At 53.1% G+C, this 18,304-nt stretch overlaps 2 protein-coding genes across 11 annotated transcripts in view; one reads left to right on the top strand and one right to left on the bottom strand.

The window, feature by feature from the left end:
- Positions 1-6,024: 6,024 nt before the first annotated feature.
- Positions 6,025-14,128, bottom strand: SEC22B (SEC22 homolog B, vesicle trafficking protein). Its single transcript, XM_050306793.1, has 5 exons — positions 13,996-14,128; positions 13,626-13,735; positions 8,892-9,052; positions 8,412-8,558; positions 6,025-8,039 (listed from the first exon to the last, which is right to left on the bottom strand). The coding sequence occupies exons 1-5, from the start codon at positions 14,068-14,070 to the stop codon at positions 7,885-7,887; spliced, it is 648 nt and encodes a 215-aa protein (XP_050162750.1). The 5' UTR covers positions 14,071-14,128; the 3' UTR covers positions 6,025-7,884.
- A 440-nt stretch (positions 14,129-14,568) lies between these two features.
- PACS2 (phosphofurin acidic cluster sorting protein 2) overlaps positions 14,569-18,304 on the top strand; it is a 78,749-nt gene continuing 75,013 nt past the window's right edge. For all 10 annotated transcript variants that reach the window (XM_050306777.1, XM_050306772.1, XM_050306771.1 and 7 more), the window contains exon 1: positions 14,569-14,735. In XM_050306777.1, coding sequence (XP_050162734.1) covers positions 14,608-14,735 — 128 coding nt within the window. In that variant the 5' untranslated portion in view covers positions 14,569-14,607. The remainder of the gene's footprint in view (positions 14,736-18,304) is intronic.

Raw genomic sequence — 18,304 nt, 5'->3', positions numbered from 1 at the left:
CACCGCCACTCCAACAGCTGCTCCTGGGTAGATGATGGTGCCTCACAGCCTTGATGGCCATGCCATGGCATCGCTCCTGGCATAGCACCCTCACGGCAGCTCCTGACCTGCTGAGGTGGAGGCCAGACCCCCAGCATGCCCAAAACTTACCAGATATTAAATTAGGGGCAGCATCGACCAACACTTTAGTTAAAATGATCACAAAGCCAAGCTGGGAGTTGAGAAGGGACAGGGATGTGACAACAACAAGAAAGGTTTGGGGATGATCTCCTGAATGCAAATCAGGAGGAATTCTGGTATTTCACCATAAGCTGCCATTCCCAGCTCCCCTCAGTGCTGACCATTACTCATGACCCCTGGCCTTGGAGCAGCTCGTCCTCTGCTGTGTTTCACTTGGCCTGAGCACAAGGCACTGAGCCCCAGAGCAGGGATGCAGGGACAGGATCCAGGGCTGCCCTGGCACAGCTCTTGGGAGCAACCAGCTCTACCTGACAGATGAGGCTCATTGGGAGAATCCAGCCTGGAAGAGGGAAGGTGTCACTTCACTCCCACAGGTCTGGGGAACCTGCTGATTGTTCTTACCTCTCCACTCTAACCCTACCCTCGTGGGAGCACGTGGGCTCAGCTGCCCTCAGAGCAGAGCATCCCACGCAGGGATGACCAGTGGCAAGCACTGGATTGGAGAGTTCTGGCAAGGTTTTTGGTAGTTTCCATCTGGTTTGCACCATGCCTTGCCCCTCTTTGCCTGCAGAACCTGTGGGAGCCAAGCCCTGGCTGCCCAGGGTGGCAAGAGGAGGCAGGCAGGGTGCCTGGAAAACGGCTGGGTATGCTCTGTCACTGGAAGTGATGCCAGCTGAGGAATTAGGAGAGCTGAACAGGCTCCATAGGCACGGCATCCCTAGTTAAATGGCCCCAGCAGTTAGAGAAATCCTGGCACTTTAGCTGACAAAGGCAGGGAGATCAGGCAGTCTCCACAGCTCCAGCAGTCTCACCCTGCAGTGATTTTAGTTGCTGCTCCACGGGCACCCACACACTTTGTTCAGGGAGCCCACAGGAACAGAATTCTCACATCCCAGATGTCTCACCTCTCTGCAGCCAGGGGGATGCTGATGGACCAACACAAGCTGGGGGCTCTGCATTGCTCTTCCCAGCTATCCTCGAAGAATGCAAAATGCACTTGAACATTCTGACATGCTTTTTGGGTGCCTGTACCTGATCAGTGAGGACCATGGCACTTCTCTGTCCCTCATCTTGGAGGAACTGCTGATTTCAACAGCTTTGCATTGGCTTGCTTTGAAGAAGCTGTGTTTTCTTGCAATAGCCTTTCAGTGACATTGATGGTTGTTCAGGCATTCAGGCTGCAGCTCAGCCCACACCCCAATGCCTGCCTTACATTCCAGCATTTTACATCTTATCCCAGATAAGTGTTGCTCATCTTTACCTGCCCCTGACCTCGGGGTCCTTAGGATGTGCTTCAGTCATACATCCCATCTTTCTCTTTTGTGAACAGAAGAGCTGGAACCCCGTTAAAATGGGAGCTCAGGGTATTTCATAGTTACAAGACGTCAGCAGCCAAGAGGTTTAAGAAAAGCAGGAGGGAGAGAGGTTTCCAACAAAATCCTCAGGGCTGGCAGCCTTGTGCTTGTGCTGCAAATAGCTTGTCCTGTGGCTCATCTGCAAACTCTTAACATCCACATGACTTGGCTTATGCTGTGATTACCTTACCTGCCAGCTAGCCTCGTCTTAAAAGGAAACAGAGAAGTGCAAAGGCATTCCTGCATCAAGCCACGCTGGGCTCCCCTTTCCCTCTGCCGTTTAATCACCAGGGAATTTGTACCCTCTGCCTTAACCACTGCTGCCCGCTCTCAGCAGCCCCCGGGGTACTTAAATTGCAGATGGAGCTGCTTAGCTTGTACTAAAGTGGTCTGACGTACAGGGTGGCCATGAAGCTCCCAAAATGCCCTGGTTCTGTGTGTGCTGTGGAGCAGGAACCCACGGATTTGTGGTCACTCCCCGGTGCTGCAGTGGCAGCTGGCACAGTGGCACAGCCGCGGCACAAGGAAGGGGCAGCTGCTCACTGCCGTCTTTAGGCTGCCTTTTTCGGGTCTGTACCCAGCATCAGTTGGATAAACAGGAATCTGCAACTCTCCCTAATGATCAGCAGCCTCTGGGGAGCTACACTGGTGATGTGCAGCAGGCCAGCAACCTGCTCCTCTCCCGTGAAAGCCACCCCTTCTGCTGTGGGATGGCTATGCAGGCACTGCCCCCATCAGCTCTGGCCCTCATGCAGATAGGGGCACAGGAAAGCACAACAGAGGGCTCCTCCTATTCCTGTGAGACCCAGAGCACAGCCTCAGTTGTGCTCTTACATCTCCTCTGTCACTGGGTGGGAGCCTCATGCTGCTCTGTGCAGCCTCCTCTGAGCCTGAGCTGCATCAGAAGCAACCTCATGGTTCCCTCCTCTCCCAAGGTGGATGCCAGGGACAAGATGCCATTGCAGCTGCAAGGGACGGTCCATGGTGGGGACGTGCAACTCTGGGAAAGGTCCTGAGGAACCCCACACCTCATGCTCTCCAGGCTCTGGCCCACACAGGTCCCAGGGTGTAGGACTTGGGGTCGCTGTGGCTCCATCAATCACCTGTAGTTCTGCTCTTAATGCAAATCCTGTCTCTGCTGCCAATTTGGGGAGCCTCAGTGGTGGCTGACGGGGAGGGTGCACTTTCATTCTGGGTGCTGTGATGCAATGGGGCAGGAGAGTCCCATTTCCAGGGAGTGTGGGCAGCGTGCCAGGGAAGCAGAATGTGCTAGGGTGACCAGGGAGCACCCATAGGGCTAGGGAGATGCTGGGGAGAGGAAAAGAAAAAGCCAGTGACAGAGGAAACAGGTTTATCATCTCTCTGCAGGGCCCTGGGGCTCAGCCACAGTGGGTTTTCTGAGCCTTGGTTTAAAATCACACTGGGCTCGTCCATGCAGAAATCAGCCCAGAGAAAGCCACGTGGCAGGGTCTGGCAGCCCCATCGGGGTTGGGCACAATGAGCAGGGACTCCCCAACTTCTGCTTTATCACCTCCGGAGGGTTTGTGAGCTCAGGCGTGGCTGCAGCCAGCTGGGAACAGCCATGCAAAGCTCTGCGCTGTGGGCAAACCCCGGGGCACCCCTGCAGGGGACCCAAACTGTGCTCAAGCCAGGGAAAAACAGGGACAGGCTGGACAGAGGAGATGGCATGGCTGGCCCAGGGGAGGCAGAGCCAGGGACACGTGGGCAACTGGGCTGAAGGCTGTCCAGGAAACACCAGAAGGGCATCTGCAGTGAAGAGGTTGTACCCCACTTCTCCCCAGTGCAGACTGCAGGAACTTGGGAATCTCAGGGACCCCAAAAGACCTCAGGTCTGGGGTGGGGGGACAAGAGGGACAGAGTGAGAAGGCTGCCAGGGGCTTGGCAGGTGCCGCTATGCCTGTCCTGGGGCTTACCAAGTGCTCAGGACCAGCGCTGTTACATCACCAGGGACAGGGGACAATTCAGGGTGCTCTGGGACACAGCACTAACTCAGGCCAGTGCAGGAGGGCTGGTCTCACAGGGAGCTGCCCCTGCCCACTTACCAACCCAACAGCCTGCCCTCAGAAAAGCCTTTGTTTTTGGGAAGCAGAAAATCAACATCCGCCTTTCCAAAAGGTCACATCGCAGCAATGCAGCAGAGGAAAGTGTGAGGAGAGGGGACAGGGGACCTCCAGAGCCCACCAGAGATAGAGCTGCTGTGTCCCCATATCAGCCACTGAGGTAGGGTAAACAAGAATTAGGGTGCTTGAAGGCTGAACTCCAACCCCTGCCACCCTGGTCATTGCTCTCCAGGCCCTTCTAGGGCGTTGGGTACCCTGGGTAGGTGCTTGCTGTGCCACAGGGCTGCTGGCACAGCCCTTAACCCCACTGGGACATTCACCCATGTCAAAGCAGCTTCCAGGAACCATCCAGGGTAAAATGCCCCCATGGTCCCAGAGGGAAAGATGCTGAAAGTGGGTTTTTCTCAAAACCTATTCAAAAGACAGGTTTGCAAGTGTGAGGAGCTTGCTCAAAGCAGGGAGAACAACTGGTAGCCAAGTCAACACAGAAACCAAAACCCTGCCGTGTCTGAATGGCTGCTCCCAGAGTGATGACAGTGCAGAGCATGGCCACAGCCTGTGCCAGGTTTATATTTGACAAGACTGCTGGAGCAGCCATTCAGTCTTTGCCATCCAGCTGCACTCTTTCTCTCTGAAGTTCCATGCCCCACCCATGGCAGGTTTGGCAGCATCTGGGAACCAGCTCTGCCTGTCTGCTCTTGCTGCTTCACTCAGGGAAAAAACCTCCATCGCCCTACACCAGCCTGCCCAGTGGTGTAACCACCCTGCACAGCCCTGCAGTGGGCAATGGGGTACATGGCCATGGATGGTCCCTCCAGCAGGCACCGTCCCCAGCAGTGGCTCCATGACACCCAGACACCCAGGGGTGCCCAGCCCCTGAGTGGTGTCAGCAGCAAGCAAGAGACAAAACTGACAGCTTTTCACCACTGTGCTCACATGCTGAGCAGAGCAGCTCCTGGGGTACCCCGCACCATCCTCTTCTCTTTTGCACTCTGCCTGTACCAAAGGTTTCCCAGTGGCAATGGGCACACTGTGGGAGAAGGGAGAGCCCAGCTCTGCCCCCTAAACTCACCCGGAGCAGGGGTTCAGATGCTGCAGAGGTGCCAGGAGTTTGCACTGTTCCCAGGTCCTGCTTCCCCTCTGCTCCACGTGCACCTGGCATGGGACAAACCCCCTCACCTCTGCCACGTTGTGGGGAGCAGGTGCTGGGGGATGCCCGGGGGGGAACCCAGCAGATAAAGCCTGTTCCAGAGTATCTGGAAGCAGAGAGGTAGCTGACAAACAGAAATGAAAATGGAAAGGGCCTTGGATAGGAAGTGAGAGGCAAATGTCCTGCCGGGAAGTATCTCCACCCAGCTCAGTCCAAGCATCCCAGCTGCACTGTGGGGCGAGGCAACACAGCCTGTTGAGGCGCAGTCCAGGAGCCCTTGCAGGCAGATCACCGGGTTCACGGGCACGTTGCCCAGGCCCAGCGCGGCTGTGGGTCTTTAGGGAGGCCAGGGCATCGCCATGAGCTGGGGGTGCCCTCCGGAGGAGCCCCTTTGGTCTCTTCGTCTCCGCTCCACGCCCCATCACCGCGCCGGCACTGCCACCTGCAGGCAGCGGCCCCGGCCCCGGCTCCGGCTCCGGCCCCGCCAGCACCGAGGGCTCAGCACCGCGACCCCCGAGCCAGCAGTGACCTGGCCACCACCCCCAGCAGGGCTGCACCCCGGCCCTGAGCCGCCCATGAGCGCTGATCCAGCTCGGAGCGAGCCGTTCATTGAGAAACTGGCACTGGGCTCTCCTCCCCTCTGCCCCATGCAGCCAGACAGCAATAACTTAACTCACCCCTGGCTGCTCAGGGGATGCAAAGAGCCCTCAGCAAAGAGCAAAGCCCAGCCCCAGCCTCCCCCGCACAAGGCATCAGTGGCACCTCTGCCCCCCGCAAGGGAGGAAAGGCAGCTCCGTATTTTGAGCGCAGTGTGGAAGGGGCTGGTAAGATGCTCCCTGGAGCCCCACACTGCAGGGTGGGAGAGGAGTCCTCCTTGTCTTCCCTCTGGACAAGCAGCATATATAGCCCCGGGTCCTCTTCCTACTGATACACCCCACTCCCAGTTCGTCCTGCTTCTCGTGTGCCCCGTGTGAACAGCCACAAAATTGTACCCCAAAAATTCTGGCCACGCTGAGGAGGCTGCCTGCAACGTGCAGACACATGGCAGCAGGGAGAGACCCCCACTATGAACAAAGTACAGTCTGTCTGCCAGGAAATAGCCAAGATCATATTTTTCAATTAGTTTTGCCTCCAAAAAGGAGCCCTTATCCCCAGTGGCTTCAGCTATGGGGTCTTCATCCTCTTGTGCCCCTGGAAGGAAAGAAAGCATCCCCCAAGATCACAGAAACGAGACAGAGGACACTCCACACTGCAGACGGGATTTTCAGGAGCATTTATTTCACTGCTGACACGGGGGCTGCAGGAGGCAGCTGCTCCCCGAGTTGCCCCGTGCTGCAGCAACATCACCCCCCTCAATCACAACAATCCACAGACAGTCGGTGTCTGAATGGCAAGACCTTCCAGCACCTACATTACACAGACCTACATCACTGGGACCTGTTAGGGACACCACTTGAAAGGATTTAAAATAATTATAATAAAAGCAACCTACAAAGTAACACTTGGAGGCATCATGCAGAAACTGGATTACTTTAGACTATGTGGCAGTTCAGATTTGCTGGGTTTATCGGTGGATGAGTGCTAACTGCTTCCCTGCCAGTCCAACACCAAGCTGGGGAGCACTCCCAGACAGGACATCAGCTCTGTTTCCCCCACCCAGTGGCAGGAAACACTTTCAGGTCACAGCTTATACATCCAGATCTACACAAGATTATGTGCTTGTAAGAGGTGCTGGGAAGTCCTCAAACTTCCTTCTGTGACACTGCCTGCTTCCTACCAAGCAGCAGACACTTGAGTGCAGAAGAGTGCCTGAGCTGGGGGATTTCTTTTCTCTCACTCTTTCTTTTTTTCTTTTAATAAAACCAAAAGCTGACTGGTAAATGTCACTTTTAGCACAGGTGGACCAAAAAAAACAATTTTAAAAAAATCACATGACACTCATAATATATAGATTGGCCCATAAGAAAGAAGCTCTATACTATTGCCCCATAATGAGTTTTTCTTCCCCTACAGTTTCAACTTCCCAAGTGAGGTAGGGAGAGGGTGACCATGGGGAAAAAAAGGTGGTGCTTCCAAAGAATTCCACTATTTTAAAGTTATCCTAATCCTTCATGTAAAGTTCAAGTGTTCTTTAAAGAAACACTGCCTTTTCTTCACAACATTCAGAGTTTTGGTTTTTTTTGGTTGTTTTGGTGAGGGAAAGAGGGAGAAAGAAAACAAGGATCCCAGAGATGAAATGCTGGCAGTTTTGACACATTTTAAAAGGTAAGCACAGTTACAAAAAGGAAGGAAATGATGTAGTGAATCTGCAGGTAGAAGGAAAAAATGAAGAGTGCTGACATGGTTTGCACTGTGCCCGCTCAAACAGCACTGAATTACACACCCTGTTCATGTGGAAACATACTGTCACACACAGCTGTCAGGAGAGGGAAAGCGGACACTTAGAAAACCTGTAGTTTAATTTTTCAGGAATCAGTAACACAGAAGCCTTCCATTGCCCCTCCTAGTACTAGACAGAACGTATTTTAAGGCATAGTTTAACATCCATTTCTTCCTAAAGCAACTTAAAGTGTAACGAGCCAAGATGTCAAGACACAGAAAACTTAGTAGGTATTCTTCTGACAGAAGTGAAAGCTGGTTTATGTACAGTGCAGTATTTGCCTTCAAACAGGGGAGTCTTGAAAGAGAAAGAAATAAAAATAGCTGCAGACCCAGATTCTAAAAAAGCTAACATTACCAACACAAGGAATGTTCATTAGAGTCCAGTTCCCACTAGAGCTACTCAACAGGAGGACGTACAATGTGATTATGCTAAACTGCACTGATTGACTGTTCTCAGAGTGCCCCGGGAGGCAGGGGGAGAACCTTTGGGAGGCCAAACTCTGCAGTACCCTAGTGCAAACTGCCTCAGAGGAAAAGCCTGCAGTCAACAAGCCTTCACACCTATTGTTAGGCTCCACTGAGAGATTTAGTAGTCAGGTGTCACCTAACAATTTCAGGACACTCCGGTAAAGGTGATGGTCCTGTGTGGATTCTAATGCACATCCCCCATGAACAGTGTCCTGCACACACACACCTGCCAGGCTACCGGCTTTCCCTCTTCCAGGACTGAACCAGCTCACAGCCACCAGAACCTCACGTAGACGATCAGCATGATAAAAAACACAGCTACAGCTGCCAGCTTGGCGTACGTGGAACGCATGTTCAGGTACTTCGCGTCCTGACGGTACTTCTTGGACAAACTGGACAAGTTGTTGGCCTTGGAATCGAGAGCTGTTAAAGGGAAGGGGAGAGAAGTCAGTCAAGATTAACTGAATGTTATCCAGATGTTACATGAACTGTACACAGCTGGAAGCTCAGCAGTTTCACGTGGCAGCATAGCCTGAGCCTCTTTGCAGTGCTCTAATGCTTGTCCTGCTGCGATGAGAGCAACCCAAACTGGTGAGATGCTGGTCTCGCCCAAAAGAAGCACCAGGACCTGCCAGGTGCTTCAGGATGCAACCAGTCCAACTGAAATACCCACTGAATTCCCTGCTTTTCTCATGAGGCTCAGGGATTACCAAGCCTTTCCTTCAGTATGCTCTGCCCACCCAGCTGACCAAAGGGACAAGGAACTCTGTGCCAAACACCAGCCACTCCCAGTACCTGAAAGTGCCTCTCCTCGCTGTAAGACTTCCTCGATGTTGGCCACCATAATCCTCTGCACATCCTGCAGCTCTGTGTTGATGGAGCCCAGGTTCCTCCTCGCCCGGCTATCAATGTAGAGCTTCTTGGTTTTCTGGATGTAGGTGTCTGGAACAAGACAGGGCTGTCAGAGGGGATCTCACCTAACACAGAGCAGCCTGGCTGCTGAAGGAGTGGGAGCATTGCTGAGACAGCCAGAAGACTATATGCAAACATTCACTGGAGCAAGGCCAAGAGACTCAAAGCAGGAAATCTGAATCAAAGGACACGTACCATTTCCCTACCACTTCTCTATTCTCCTGCTCAAAATGCCCATGTCTCTAGTGCCAAGAAGAGGTTAAACTGTTAATTCCATACACCAAGCTGGAGGGGATCCTGTGGCTGCTGCTGCCTGCCCCAGCAAGAAGTTTCCCAACCAGCCACAAGGAGAGGGAACCTCACCAAATTCAATGAAGGAATAGGGCCTCGAGACCGTTGGAACCTTCTTGCCATGCTGCTCATCAAACTCCGAGTGCAAGTCTTCCAGATATGCAAAGGCCAGTTTCTTGGGAAATGCAGCTTCACACAGGACCAGGTAACACACCCCCTTCTCGATGATGTAGCTAAAAGAACAGCAGACAGGGCATTAATCAACCAAATCTGAACCTATCCTATCAAACTCCACCCTGCATTCCTTTATTCCTACGAGGCAATGACAAGTGGGTACAAGGACTTTCAGTTTTCCATGCCTGTTTCAAATGTAAACCTTTCTACAAAGCAATGGTCAATTAATCTTTTTTACCCAAAATAAATTTTCGTGTAGCCTCAGACCCTACGCCCATGCCAAGAGCCCTGAATTTTGCCTTCACTGAAACAAAAGCTGGCATGTGAATATCATTAGCTTAACAAAATACCAGCAACAAAAGAGTTATAATTTTGGAGTACAAAAGAGAGGATACCCTACTGCCCTCCTGCAGTCAGGAGAAAGGGGACACAAGAAAGTTTGCCAGCAGAGTAGAGGGGAAGGTGGGCAACACATCTCTACTCGGCAGCACAGCCAAGTACCTGAGCCCACGTGTAAGCTGAAGCATGGAGGTCAGGACACACACAAGAATTTGGTCTCAATGTGTTACAAAGCCATACAGTGACTGCCAGCTCTCCCCTCCAGTTTTGGAGGGCTGGGTGTCCCTTTCCTTCCCCAGCACCAGCCTGTGGGTGGGGTGTTGTTATCCACGTGCATCACCTCAAAGCCAGCTGGGGAAAAAAATACTGGTGATACACAGGTTCTGGTGACCTTACCTGTGGATTTGCCATGGGTAGTAGGTGTGACTGTGCCACCAGTTCTTTGGCTGCAATGTGAGGAGCTCCAAAACACACAGTGACACTTGCTGCTGTGTCATGCTGTTTGGTTTGCCCTGCAGCTGAGGGTGCAGGGGTCCTGCACTCCCCCTCCCAGCACCCCCATCCCCATCTAGTTCTTAGTTGTTTGCAGAGGCTTAGTGCTGACCTTGCTTCAGTGTGAGCTCCAATGTCTCTGCCAACAGGGAGAACAGGGGCTTTTCATTATAATTCAGCTAAAAAGCCTACTGGAATAGGGATAAGACAGAACCAATCTTCAGATTATTTAAGCTTTGCTTACGACTGTCTGCTGCTGCACATTCCCAACTACGTTTTCGTCCTCACTTAGCCAATATAAAAATAAGGGCAACAATATTCCCACCAAAACCAAGGGAGTGGAGACAGTAAATAGCCCTGGGAGCACTTTTGAATATTTATCTATATTCTTCAGGGTGGAATGTATATGCAAGTTTTATGTTACCTTCCTTTGACTTTCTGCATAATGCCATTATACATTAGTCTAGTTAGCATAAAGATTAGCAGCGTATTAAAGAAATAATCCAGTCCTGAGGGCACAATAGTAAAATAAGTAGCTTAAAATTTTGTTAATAGTCACATCAGGCTTACAAAACAACTTCTTCCCACTCCCCACTGTTTTCCAGATACCCCCAACAGGTCCATGTCCTTTGAATTAGCCATCCTTAGCTCATTCCTGGGCTCAGGAGCCTCCATTTCACCTGTCTTTATACGGGCTGTGTGTGAACCCTGCCAGCCTTCAAACAGCAACTGATCTACTCCAATCAGAAGCAAGAAACTCCAGTTGCCATAATCCATTCCACAGCATGTCCCCTCGAGCCCATGCCTTTGTTCCTTTATGTGTCCCTCAGCCAGGAGTGCATCAGTGCCTAGGACTAATGCTACACTACATCACGCCTCTGTTCTTCCCTTACCCCTGGAGACCTGTTTGACAGATTGGAGTTGCTACAGATCATCACCCAGAGCTTGATTTAGCCACTGTCATGACCGGCAAGACTTGAACAAATCTTTTGAAATGAGGAAAATGTGTGCCAGATGGGAATCCTGACAGTATCGCTGGAGCAGCACTCTCCAGATGAGAGCACTCGGAGGAACATGTCCCATTGGCACAGGTCTGTTTATCTCTGCCTGGGCCAGCTGGTCCTGCCTGGAGCTCTTCAGCTGTATTTCCCACTTGTTTTTCCCTGATGATGGTATTCACTCTGCTGGATTTAAAGTTGATTGGTCAGCACCACAGAGAGCGAGCTCACCTCATTCTGCCCCAGTTTCAGACAATTTTGTCAACCTCAGAGCAGAGTTTCTGCACAGCTGGGCTTCTCAGTTTTACACTTTGTGTGCATCTCTGAGCTTCAGCACAGCACCTGCTTAGCACGTCCTCACACGAGGGGCAGACGGTGCCATTTGCCACTGTTAACTCCTGCACTCTGGATTCCTGCACACTGAGTACAGCCAGCAGGTTTCTCATAATCATCTTGGACATCTGCAGAGAGAAAAGCTTTATCCTGGTAACAGTGGCAAAGGCCAAGGGTCGCTTTCAACATGACAGGTAAGAGCCACTTCAGCCATTCATCAGCCAAAGGTCACCTGCCGACTGACAGCACAGGAAACAGCATCAGTGTTCCTGTACCTGCACCTGCACAGCCATGTGCCCCCAGTGCTGCAGATGAAAGAGTGACACAGCTTTAGGAGCCAAACCCTAGGCAGAAATCATCTTAGTGGCCATAGTTTAAGCTTCACGTTTCAGCAAGGCTTGGCTCTTCTCTGAATTGATGTAGCTAAAAACGTCCAATACCACCACCTCAGCAAGTTCAGCAATATCCTTGGCCACACTGCTAACTCACACCATGAAACGCTCTGTCCAAGTTTGTGCTGCCCTCAGCAGCCAGAGCTCTGATTTGGCAGAAAAAATTGGTGAGTTGCGCTAACGAGCAGCGTGGTCGTCGGTCAGCGTTATTTTAGACTAAATCTCGAATTCCCCCTTTACCTCCCCTCCCCTACAGAGGGATTTCTGGCCTGAAAGTGTTCTTTTCACATGGGTCCTGCCATAACACCCCACCTCAAAGGAGGCAGCAGCGAGTGCTCTGCAGCAGCAGCTGTCGGTTGCCAGCGGAACCTGCCTAGGGACTAACTCAACCCAGAAGGAGAAACACTGCTCTCCCTGGCTGCCTGCCAGCCAGGTAACCCAGCTGTTCCTTTGGGACAGCTGTCAAAACAGGAGCCTGCCCAAGCCCTCCCTCCCCATCAGAACTGGTGACACTGCAGCCACCATTAACAGGCTTTGATTTCCTCGGCACGCGTTGCCTCCTCACCAGGCAGCGCTCTGCTTGCATCATGGAAGTAACTCAAGAAGGGATTTACTGGGATCGACACAGGCTCTTTCTCAAGGCTTCACTGCCAGTCTGAGCTGCACCCATGCAGTGCCAAGGAAACACTTAAAAAACAGAGAGCTTTTAAATTCTATAAAGTTTTAAATGTGTAGAAAGAAGACAATGCATTAGCAGTTTATTCTGCAACAGGAGATAGGGACGGCCAGGCTAATCAGGGCTGTCCTGTGACAACTCTAAGTCCCTATCAAAGGCAACCAGAAGCCAAGAGAAAAGATTTTTAAAATCTTGTCATGGCTGCTATATGTAAGCCAACCACTAAAAAAGTAGCCCTCAAAACCTATGGCTTTTGCCAAAGACTGCCCTTCCAAAAAACTCCTGTTCCCATCTTTTCATGTTGCCAAATCTCTGAAGAAAGGGATAGGGTGGAAAATTTGCTTGTTATAGAAGCACAGACCTAAACCCAACCTTGCCCTGCACTCAAAGGCTCCCTCCCCCTCAGCCAGCCATAAACCCACACCCAGTCACCAGGAATCCCTCGGGAACTGAGAGGGATCCTGCTGCTGGCAGTGCAGCAGAAGTGGTGCAAAGTGCAGGAAATCTTGGCACATCACTGCCCAAACTGCACAACTCTGCCTTGGTGCCTCACAGGGAACCTGATCTGAGAGACTTGTAGCAATTATTCCTGCTAATGGCAGAATTCTGATTCTTGACAGGATCTTGACTTTCTCAGGCTTTATTCTGCCAGGTAATGACATATCACAGAAAGAAGCATTTCCTTTATCACACACAAGACCTCCTGCCTTCCACTGACTGTCAATTCTTCCCCTGCTCACTCGCCTGTCCACCTCCCTTGATACTGCTTAAGCAATCAGGATGTCTGACCTGCACTACCTGTAACCTTTCTTTATTTCATATCCAGGCTCCCTTTCTAGAGCGCTGCTGGAGAATCAACAACAAAGCTGAACAAGACAAGACAAAGAAGACTGTCAGATAATAGGGAAATAATAATAAAAAACCTTGGAGATGCTACATGTGCTTCTAACACATGAAAGGTAATGCATGAAAAGATGCAATCACCCGGAACACAGAGGAAAATCCAGTGCAAGAGGAGCTCACAGTGCCACTGCCAGACTGGTTTTACCAAGGGCATCTCTCTTTAAAGACAAGACACAGGAGGTGCAGGAGGAGCAATGAAGGTATAGGAGAGAGTGCAAACAACTAGAAAAACCTTGAAGGGAACAGAACCTGTATTGTCTTCAGCAAAGGCAGAACCATGAACCTGGCTGAAAATCAAGTGCCAGACACCTGTGCCAAGCAGTGACACCTCACATACTCTGCCCTCCGAGCAGCTCGGCCGGCAGGGCAGGCAGGAGGAGCGACTCTCCTGTTTCAGGCAGCCCAGTTCCCAGCAAACCCTCACGCCGAGCCGGAAGAGCCTTCGCTCATTCCCACGGCGGAGAATCCCCTTTTCCCCGCGTCCCCGCCCGGCACTCACTGGAAAGCCATGGCTCCCGCCTCCAGGGTGCATCTCGTCGGGGACTGCTCGTTCAGCTTGCGGAAGAGCTGCTTCGCCTGGCTCTGGTACTGCTGCAGGTCGCGGCCTGACTGAGGAGGGAGGGCAGGGAGGGACGGGCTGTTGGGGCGGCCGAGACCGGAGAGACACCGGGAGGGTGCTGCGGGGGCTCCGCCCGACAGCACCGCGGCGGCTCTCCCCTCCCACCCACCACCGCCACCGCCACCACCGCCTCCGGGAAACGCCTGTGCCGCAGCCGCCCCACTGCGAGAAGGGGCCGCGCCGGTCCCGCCGGGCCGCGCCCTTCACCGACCAGCCGGCCCCGCTCCCCCGCTCCCCCCGCCGGCCGCACCTGCTCGTCCTCCTGCATGGAGGCGGCCAGAGGGAGCCCGTCCGCCACGCGGGCGATCATCGTGAGCAGCACCATGGCCGCGCCCGCCGCCCGCCCTGCCACGGAGCCGCCGGAAACGCGCACCGCCGCTTCCGACACGCGCCCGCCGCTTCCGCCCGCACGGGGGGCGGAGCCACGGACACGGCAATGGACACGCCCCCTCCGTGATGGCCACGCCTCCTCCTCGATGGCCACGCCCCTAAGAGGTGACCGAGCCCCATAATCGCGGGCGCGGCCCCATCGGCGTGGCCACGCCCCCTTCGCATTGGCCACGCCCTTTTCGCTCTGGCCGCGCCCTTCGCGCTGGCCACGCCTCACCGCAATAGACACGCCCTCTTTGTGCTGGCCGCGCCCCCTCGTCCTAGACACGCCTCCTCAGGTCAGGTCACGCGCCTCACCCGCCACGCCCCTCCCCGCCCAGGAGAACCGCCCATACACAGGCCACGCCCATCATCGGTAGCCCCGCCCGCGTTCCCGCCCCCTTTGCGGCCGGCCCCGCCCCCTGTGACGCGTGCCCCCCGCGGGCGGGGCGGGGCGGCCCGGTGGGCGCGCGCCAGGCCGGCGGGCACAGCCATGGCGGCGGCGGCCGAGCGGGGCCGCCTCAGCTTCCCCGGCGGCGCCGGGGCCCTGGGGCGGCCCGTGCCTATGAACCTCTTCGCCACGTGGGAGATCGATGGCTCCAGCCCCAGCTGCGTCCCCAGGTAACGGGCGGACCGAGTGGGCGAGAGGGCGGACACCGCCACCCCTCCCCGGGTCTCCGCGGCTGCCTCCTCAGCCCCCTTCTCCCGTCACCTTCTCGCAGTTTCAGGGTCCCTTCCCGCCGCCTCAGCCGTGCCGCAGTGACGGGCACGGCTCCCGCCGCCCCTGCCGTGGGGTTTTGGGGTGGGTGTGGGAGTGCAGGGACCCCGCGGCCCTAGGAAGGCTGGGAGGGCTGCAGCTGTGCCTGTGTCAGGTGCGTGAGGGGCTCACCCTCTCAGCGAGTGCCCCCTCTGCCCAGACCCTGCCGTGTGTGCCGGTGGCAGGGCTGGGGCTGCCTCCCCGAGCTCCGTCGTCCCCGCGGGTGTCCCGTTAACGGCGCCTTTGCGGGGAAATGCTCCGCGGGGATGGGCTCGGGGCGGGCATCCCTTTCTCTAGGACCGGTTGTCCGCCCTCTCCCGGTCTGGGCTCCTTCCCCGCCTCTGGTGTGTGTAAACACGCGGCCGTGGTCCCTGCCCGCGCTGGTTTTAGCCCGCATGGGAGGCATTCCTCTCAGCTTTTATAGAATTTGCGGTTTTCGAGCCTGGCTCTAACAGAAAGCCTTTGAGAATTCAAACGTGCCGGAGACAAATCTCCGGAACGCTCCTCTTTATCTTTTGTTTTGTTTCAAATGAGGACGCAGCAAGCGAGCAGAAAGGGAACAGAGTCATCGGGCTGACCTGGCAGGACTGTAAAGCTTTGCAAGCTTTACAAACCCCCAAAATCCCTCTGTCTTCTGCGCCATCCAGATAGCAGGTTGGGCTTGGTGGCCGTGCCCCTGTCTTACAGGGATTAGTAACTATCTTAACATAAACATTGCCCACAGCCGTAGTGCTTTGGCATCGTGGGCAGGAAGATAACAGTGGGGTAGAGGAAAATCTGAGTCCTGCAGTTGCAGATGATCTTGGTTTATAACAGCTTGTCTGTGCTAACAGTGCTTTGGGGCAGCAACTTTCTCTGCCTGTGTATTTCTTTCGTGCAACGGGAGGTCTTGGAAAGGGACTGGCACCGAGGGGAATGTGCCCCTCTTCAAGGAGTCCCTTTGCTATGGAAGTTACTTGCCTATATGGGAGTAGCTGCGGGAGCAGTTGGTGCTTTTTGATTTTTTGCACTAGACTAGAAGGTGTCCCTGACCATGGAATTAAATCTTTAAGTCCCTTTCAACCCAAACCATTCTGTGATTCTATAGTTCCAGTGTGATTGGCGTTGTCCCTGTTGTACAGAGGACACAGAGGGCTCTTGTAACGCTGCTCTGAAAACTGTTCTCTCCATTGCACCCTCGACTGCAGGAAGGCAGTTGGGTTTCCATCTCATCCAACCTCATAACAATGGCTGTTAGACAAATTAAAAAACAAATGTCTGTCACTGTCAAGGACTTTTCATTCTGCATTATCATTTATGCTGATACTTGCAGATCTGAAAACGAGCTCACAACACAGCTTGCTTGTTTGCAAATCTGTAGATGACCAGAAAATGCAGTGTAAGGACACTGACCCTGCCTTGATGTGGTAGGGGGTGGGGTGCACAGGATGGCAATTAGGGTGGGGTCCTGGGTGCTTGAGTCGTGGTGGGCAGCAGGTTGGAGTCAGATGGTTGAAGTGCCTGGAGGAATCTGAGGAATGCAAAGGACAGGTGGATATCTGGGCAAGTGGGGCAGAACTCCGGCTTGGGGGGAACATCTGGAGTTGCTGAAGCAAGCTGTGAAGCAGGCGACGGTGAAAGTGCTCAGGTTGCCTAGGCTGAGGCACTGATGGAAGAGCTGGGGCATTTGGGATCTTCTAGGAACAGAGCTTTTGTATGAGGGAGTTTGTAGCGGTGGGTCCCTCTGCTCTCAGCCCTGTTGTTGCCATCACCTTTGCTTGCTGTTCCTGGGTGCCCTTTTCCTTAGAGCCTGGGGGGATAAGCAGACATCCAGCTGCTGCGTCTGCTGCTGCCACAAATGAGCCTGTCTTTCCATGGATGTGGAGTTTTGTGCTGGAAGTGCCCCACATGGGCTGGGCACACATGCAAGGGTTGTGTATGTGGTGCAGTGTGTGGCAGATCTGCAGCTGTAGCTGTGGGTGCCAAGTGTTTTTTGTTAACCTGAGGCGAGGTCAGGCGCAGCTGAGGTTGCAGGTTCGGTGGAGATGTTGGTTCCATGGCACAGTGAGGTGTGTGCTGGGCAAACACCAAATTCTGTAGCAGTTCCCAGTCAATGCTGCTGTTTCTAATCACTTAACATCATGCCTTGTGACGCTGCTTTGGGTCCATGTTTTGCATTTCCTTACAGGCTTTGCAACAGACCTCTCTGTTAGAGAAGGCAGGAGTTTGAAAACCTTGAAGTTATACCACTGCCTCTGCATTTTAAGTTGGAATTGTAATGATTTTCCCTATGGCACAATGACTTTTAAGATTCTTTATCTTAAAGCGAGAGATGCTGGGATGACAACTCCTGCATGGGAAACTATATCCCAGATGAGCTTGTTGTCCAAGCAGATGTCTGTTGGGACGTGAGAGGCGGATGTGGATGAAAGTGGGCCTTGGTGTGTGGTCAAATACCGTGGAACTGCCTTGGTCTCTTCTGAGATTTCCACCAAGTTCCCCTCTGGGTTTCTGTTGGCAGAACAGGCTTTCCCAGTAGAGAAGAGGTTTGAACTTGGCCCAAAGCCAAAGGATTCATGGCTGAGGAGTGTGTGTTTTGAGGAGGGAATATTGTTTCCTTCCTCCTTCTTTTTGGTACAGTGAATCTCACTCCATTTCTAAGGTGTTTCTCCTACAGTAAGCTCTGGAGCAGGAGGGGCTGGGTGAAAGCGGTGCCTGGAGTGGTCTGTGCCTGTGTTTCCCTAAGCTGTGTGGGTGGGTGTTGAGGTGGAGGGCCTCATGTGGATGTGTGCATGCTTCCCAGATGATGGCTGGGAGCTGGACTGTGGGAGGGACATCTCAAAAGCAGTGCTATTGAACGCGCTCTTCTTCGGTGGTTGATTTACTGAAAGTCCATGCAGCTTGGGTGGGGTGTCAGCAAAATCTGGAAGGCTGCCTTGGTGCCTCCATGGAGTTTGCTTGTGTGAAAAGGCTCTGTTTAAGCTTAAGGAAGAATAATAGCGAAGAGTCATGGTATTGTCCTATAGTTCTGTGTTTGGAGTGAAACATGAGGTGAGGTGTTTTGCTCTTGTGTTGCTCTCCTTTCTCTTCTGCCATTTGCTGAAATGATTTTCTGATTTCTGTCTTCACTTCTGAGGGTTTTGACCATAGTGCTTCTGAAATGCAACTTTCTTTTAGTCATCCCAGAAATGTGACTCAAAATGTCTCACTATCTGGGCGTATCCACTGCATACCAGAAGGGAGAGATGCCTACCTTTTCCTGCTGTTCCTTTCTTCTGTACATTGAAATATTTTCCTTTGAGGAAGGTTACACTTACATAAAGCTCTCCTTACCACCTGTTAAAAGTGAGAGTGATCTTCTTGCAGCATGGCTGTGAGAGAATCAACACTTTTTTCGCCCCTCATTTTCCTCATCCTGAAAAGTATGTGGATTTTGGTAGTGTTTCTTTTTACT

The sequence above is a fragment of the Myiozetetes cayanensis genome, unplaced genomic scaffold (assembly GCF_022539395.1).
Source record: "Myiozetetes cayanensis isolate MyiCay16 unplaced genomic scaffold, myiCay2020 scf12, whole genome shotgun sequence".
NCBI lineage: Eukaryota > Metazoa > Chordata > Aves > Passeriformes > Tyrannidae > Myiozetetes > Myiozetetes cayanensis.
The sequence above is the reverse complement of the archived record's forward strand: the minus strand, read 5'-3'. Positions and strand labels throughout refer to the sequence as shown.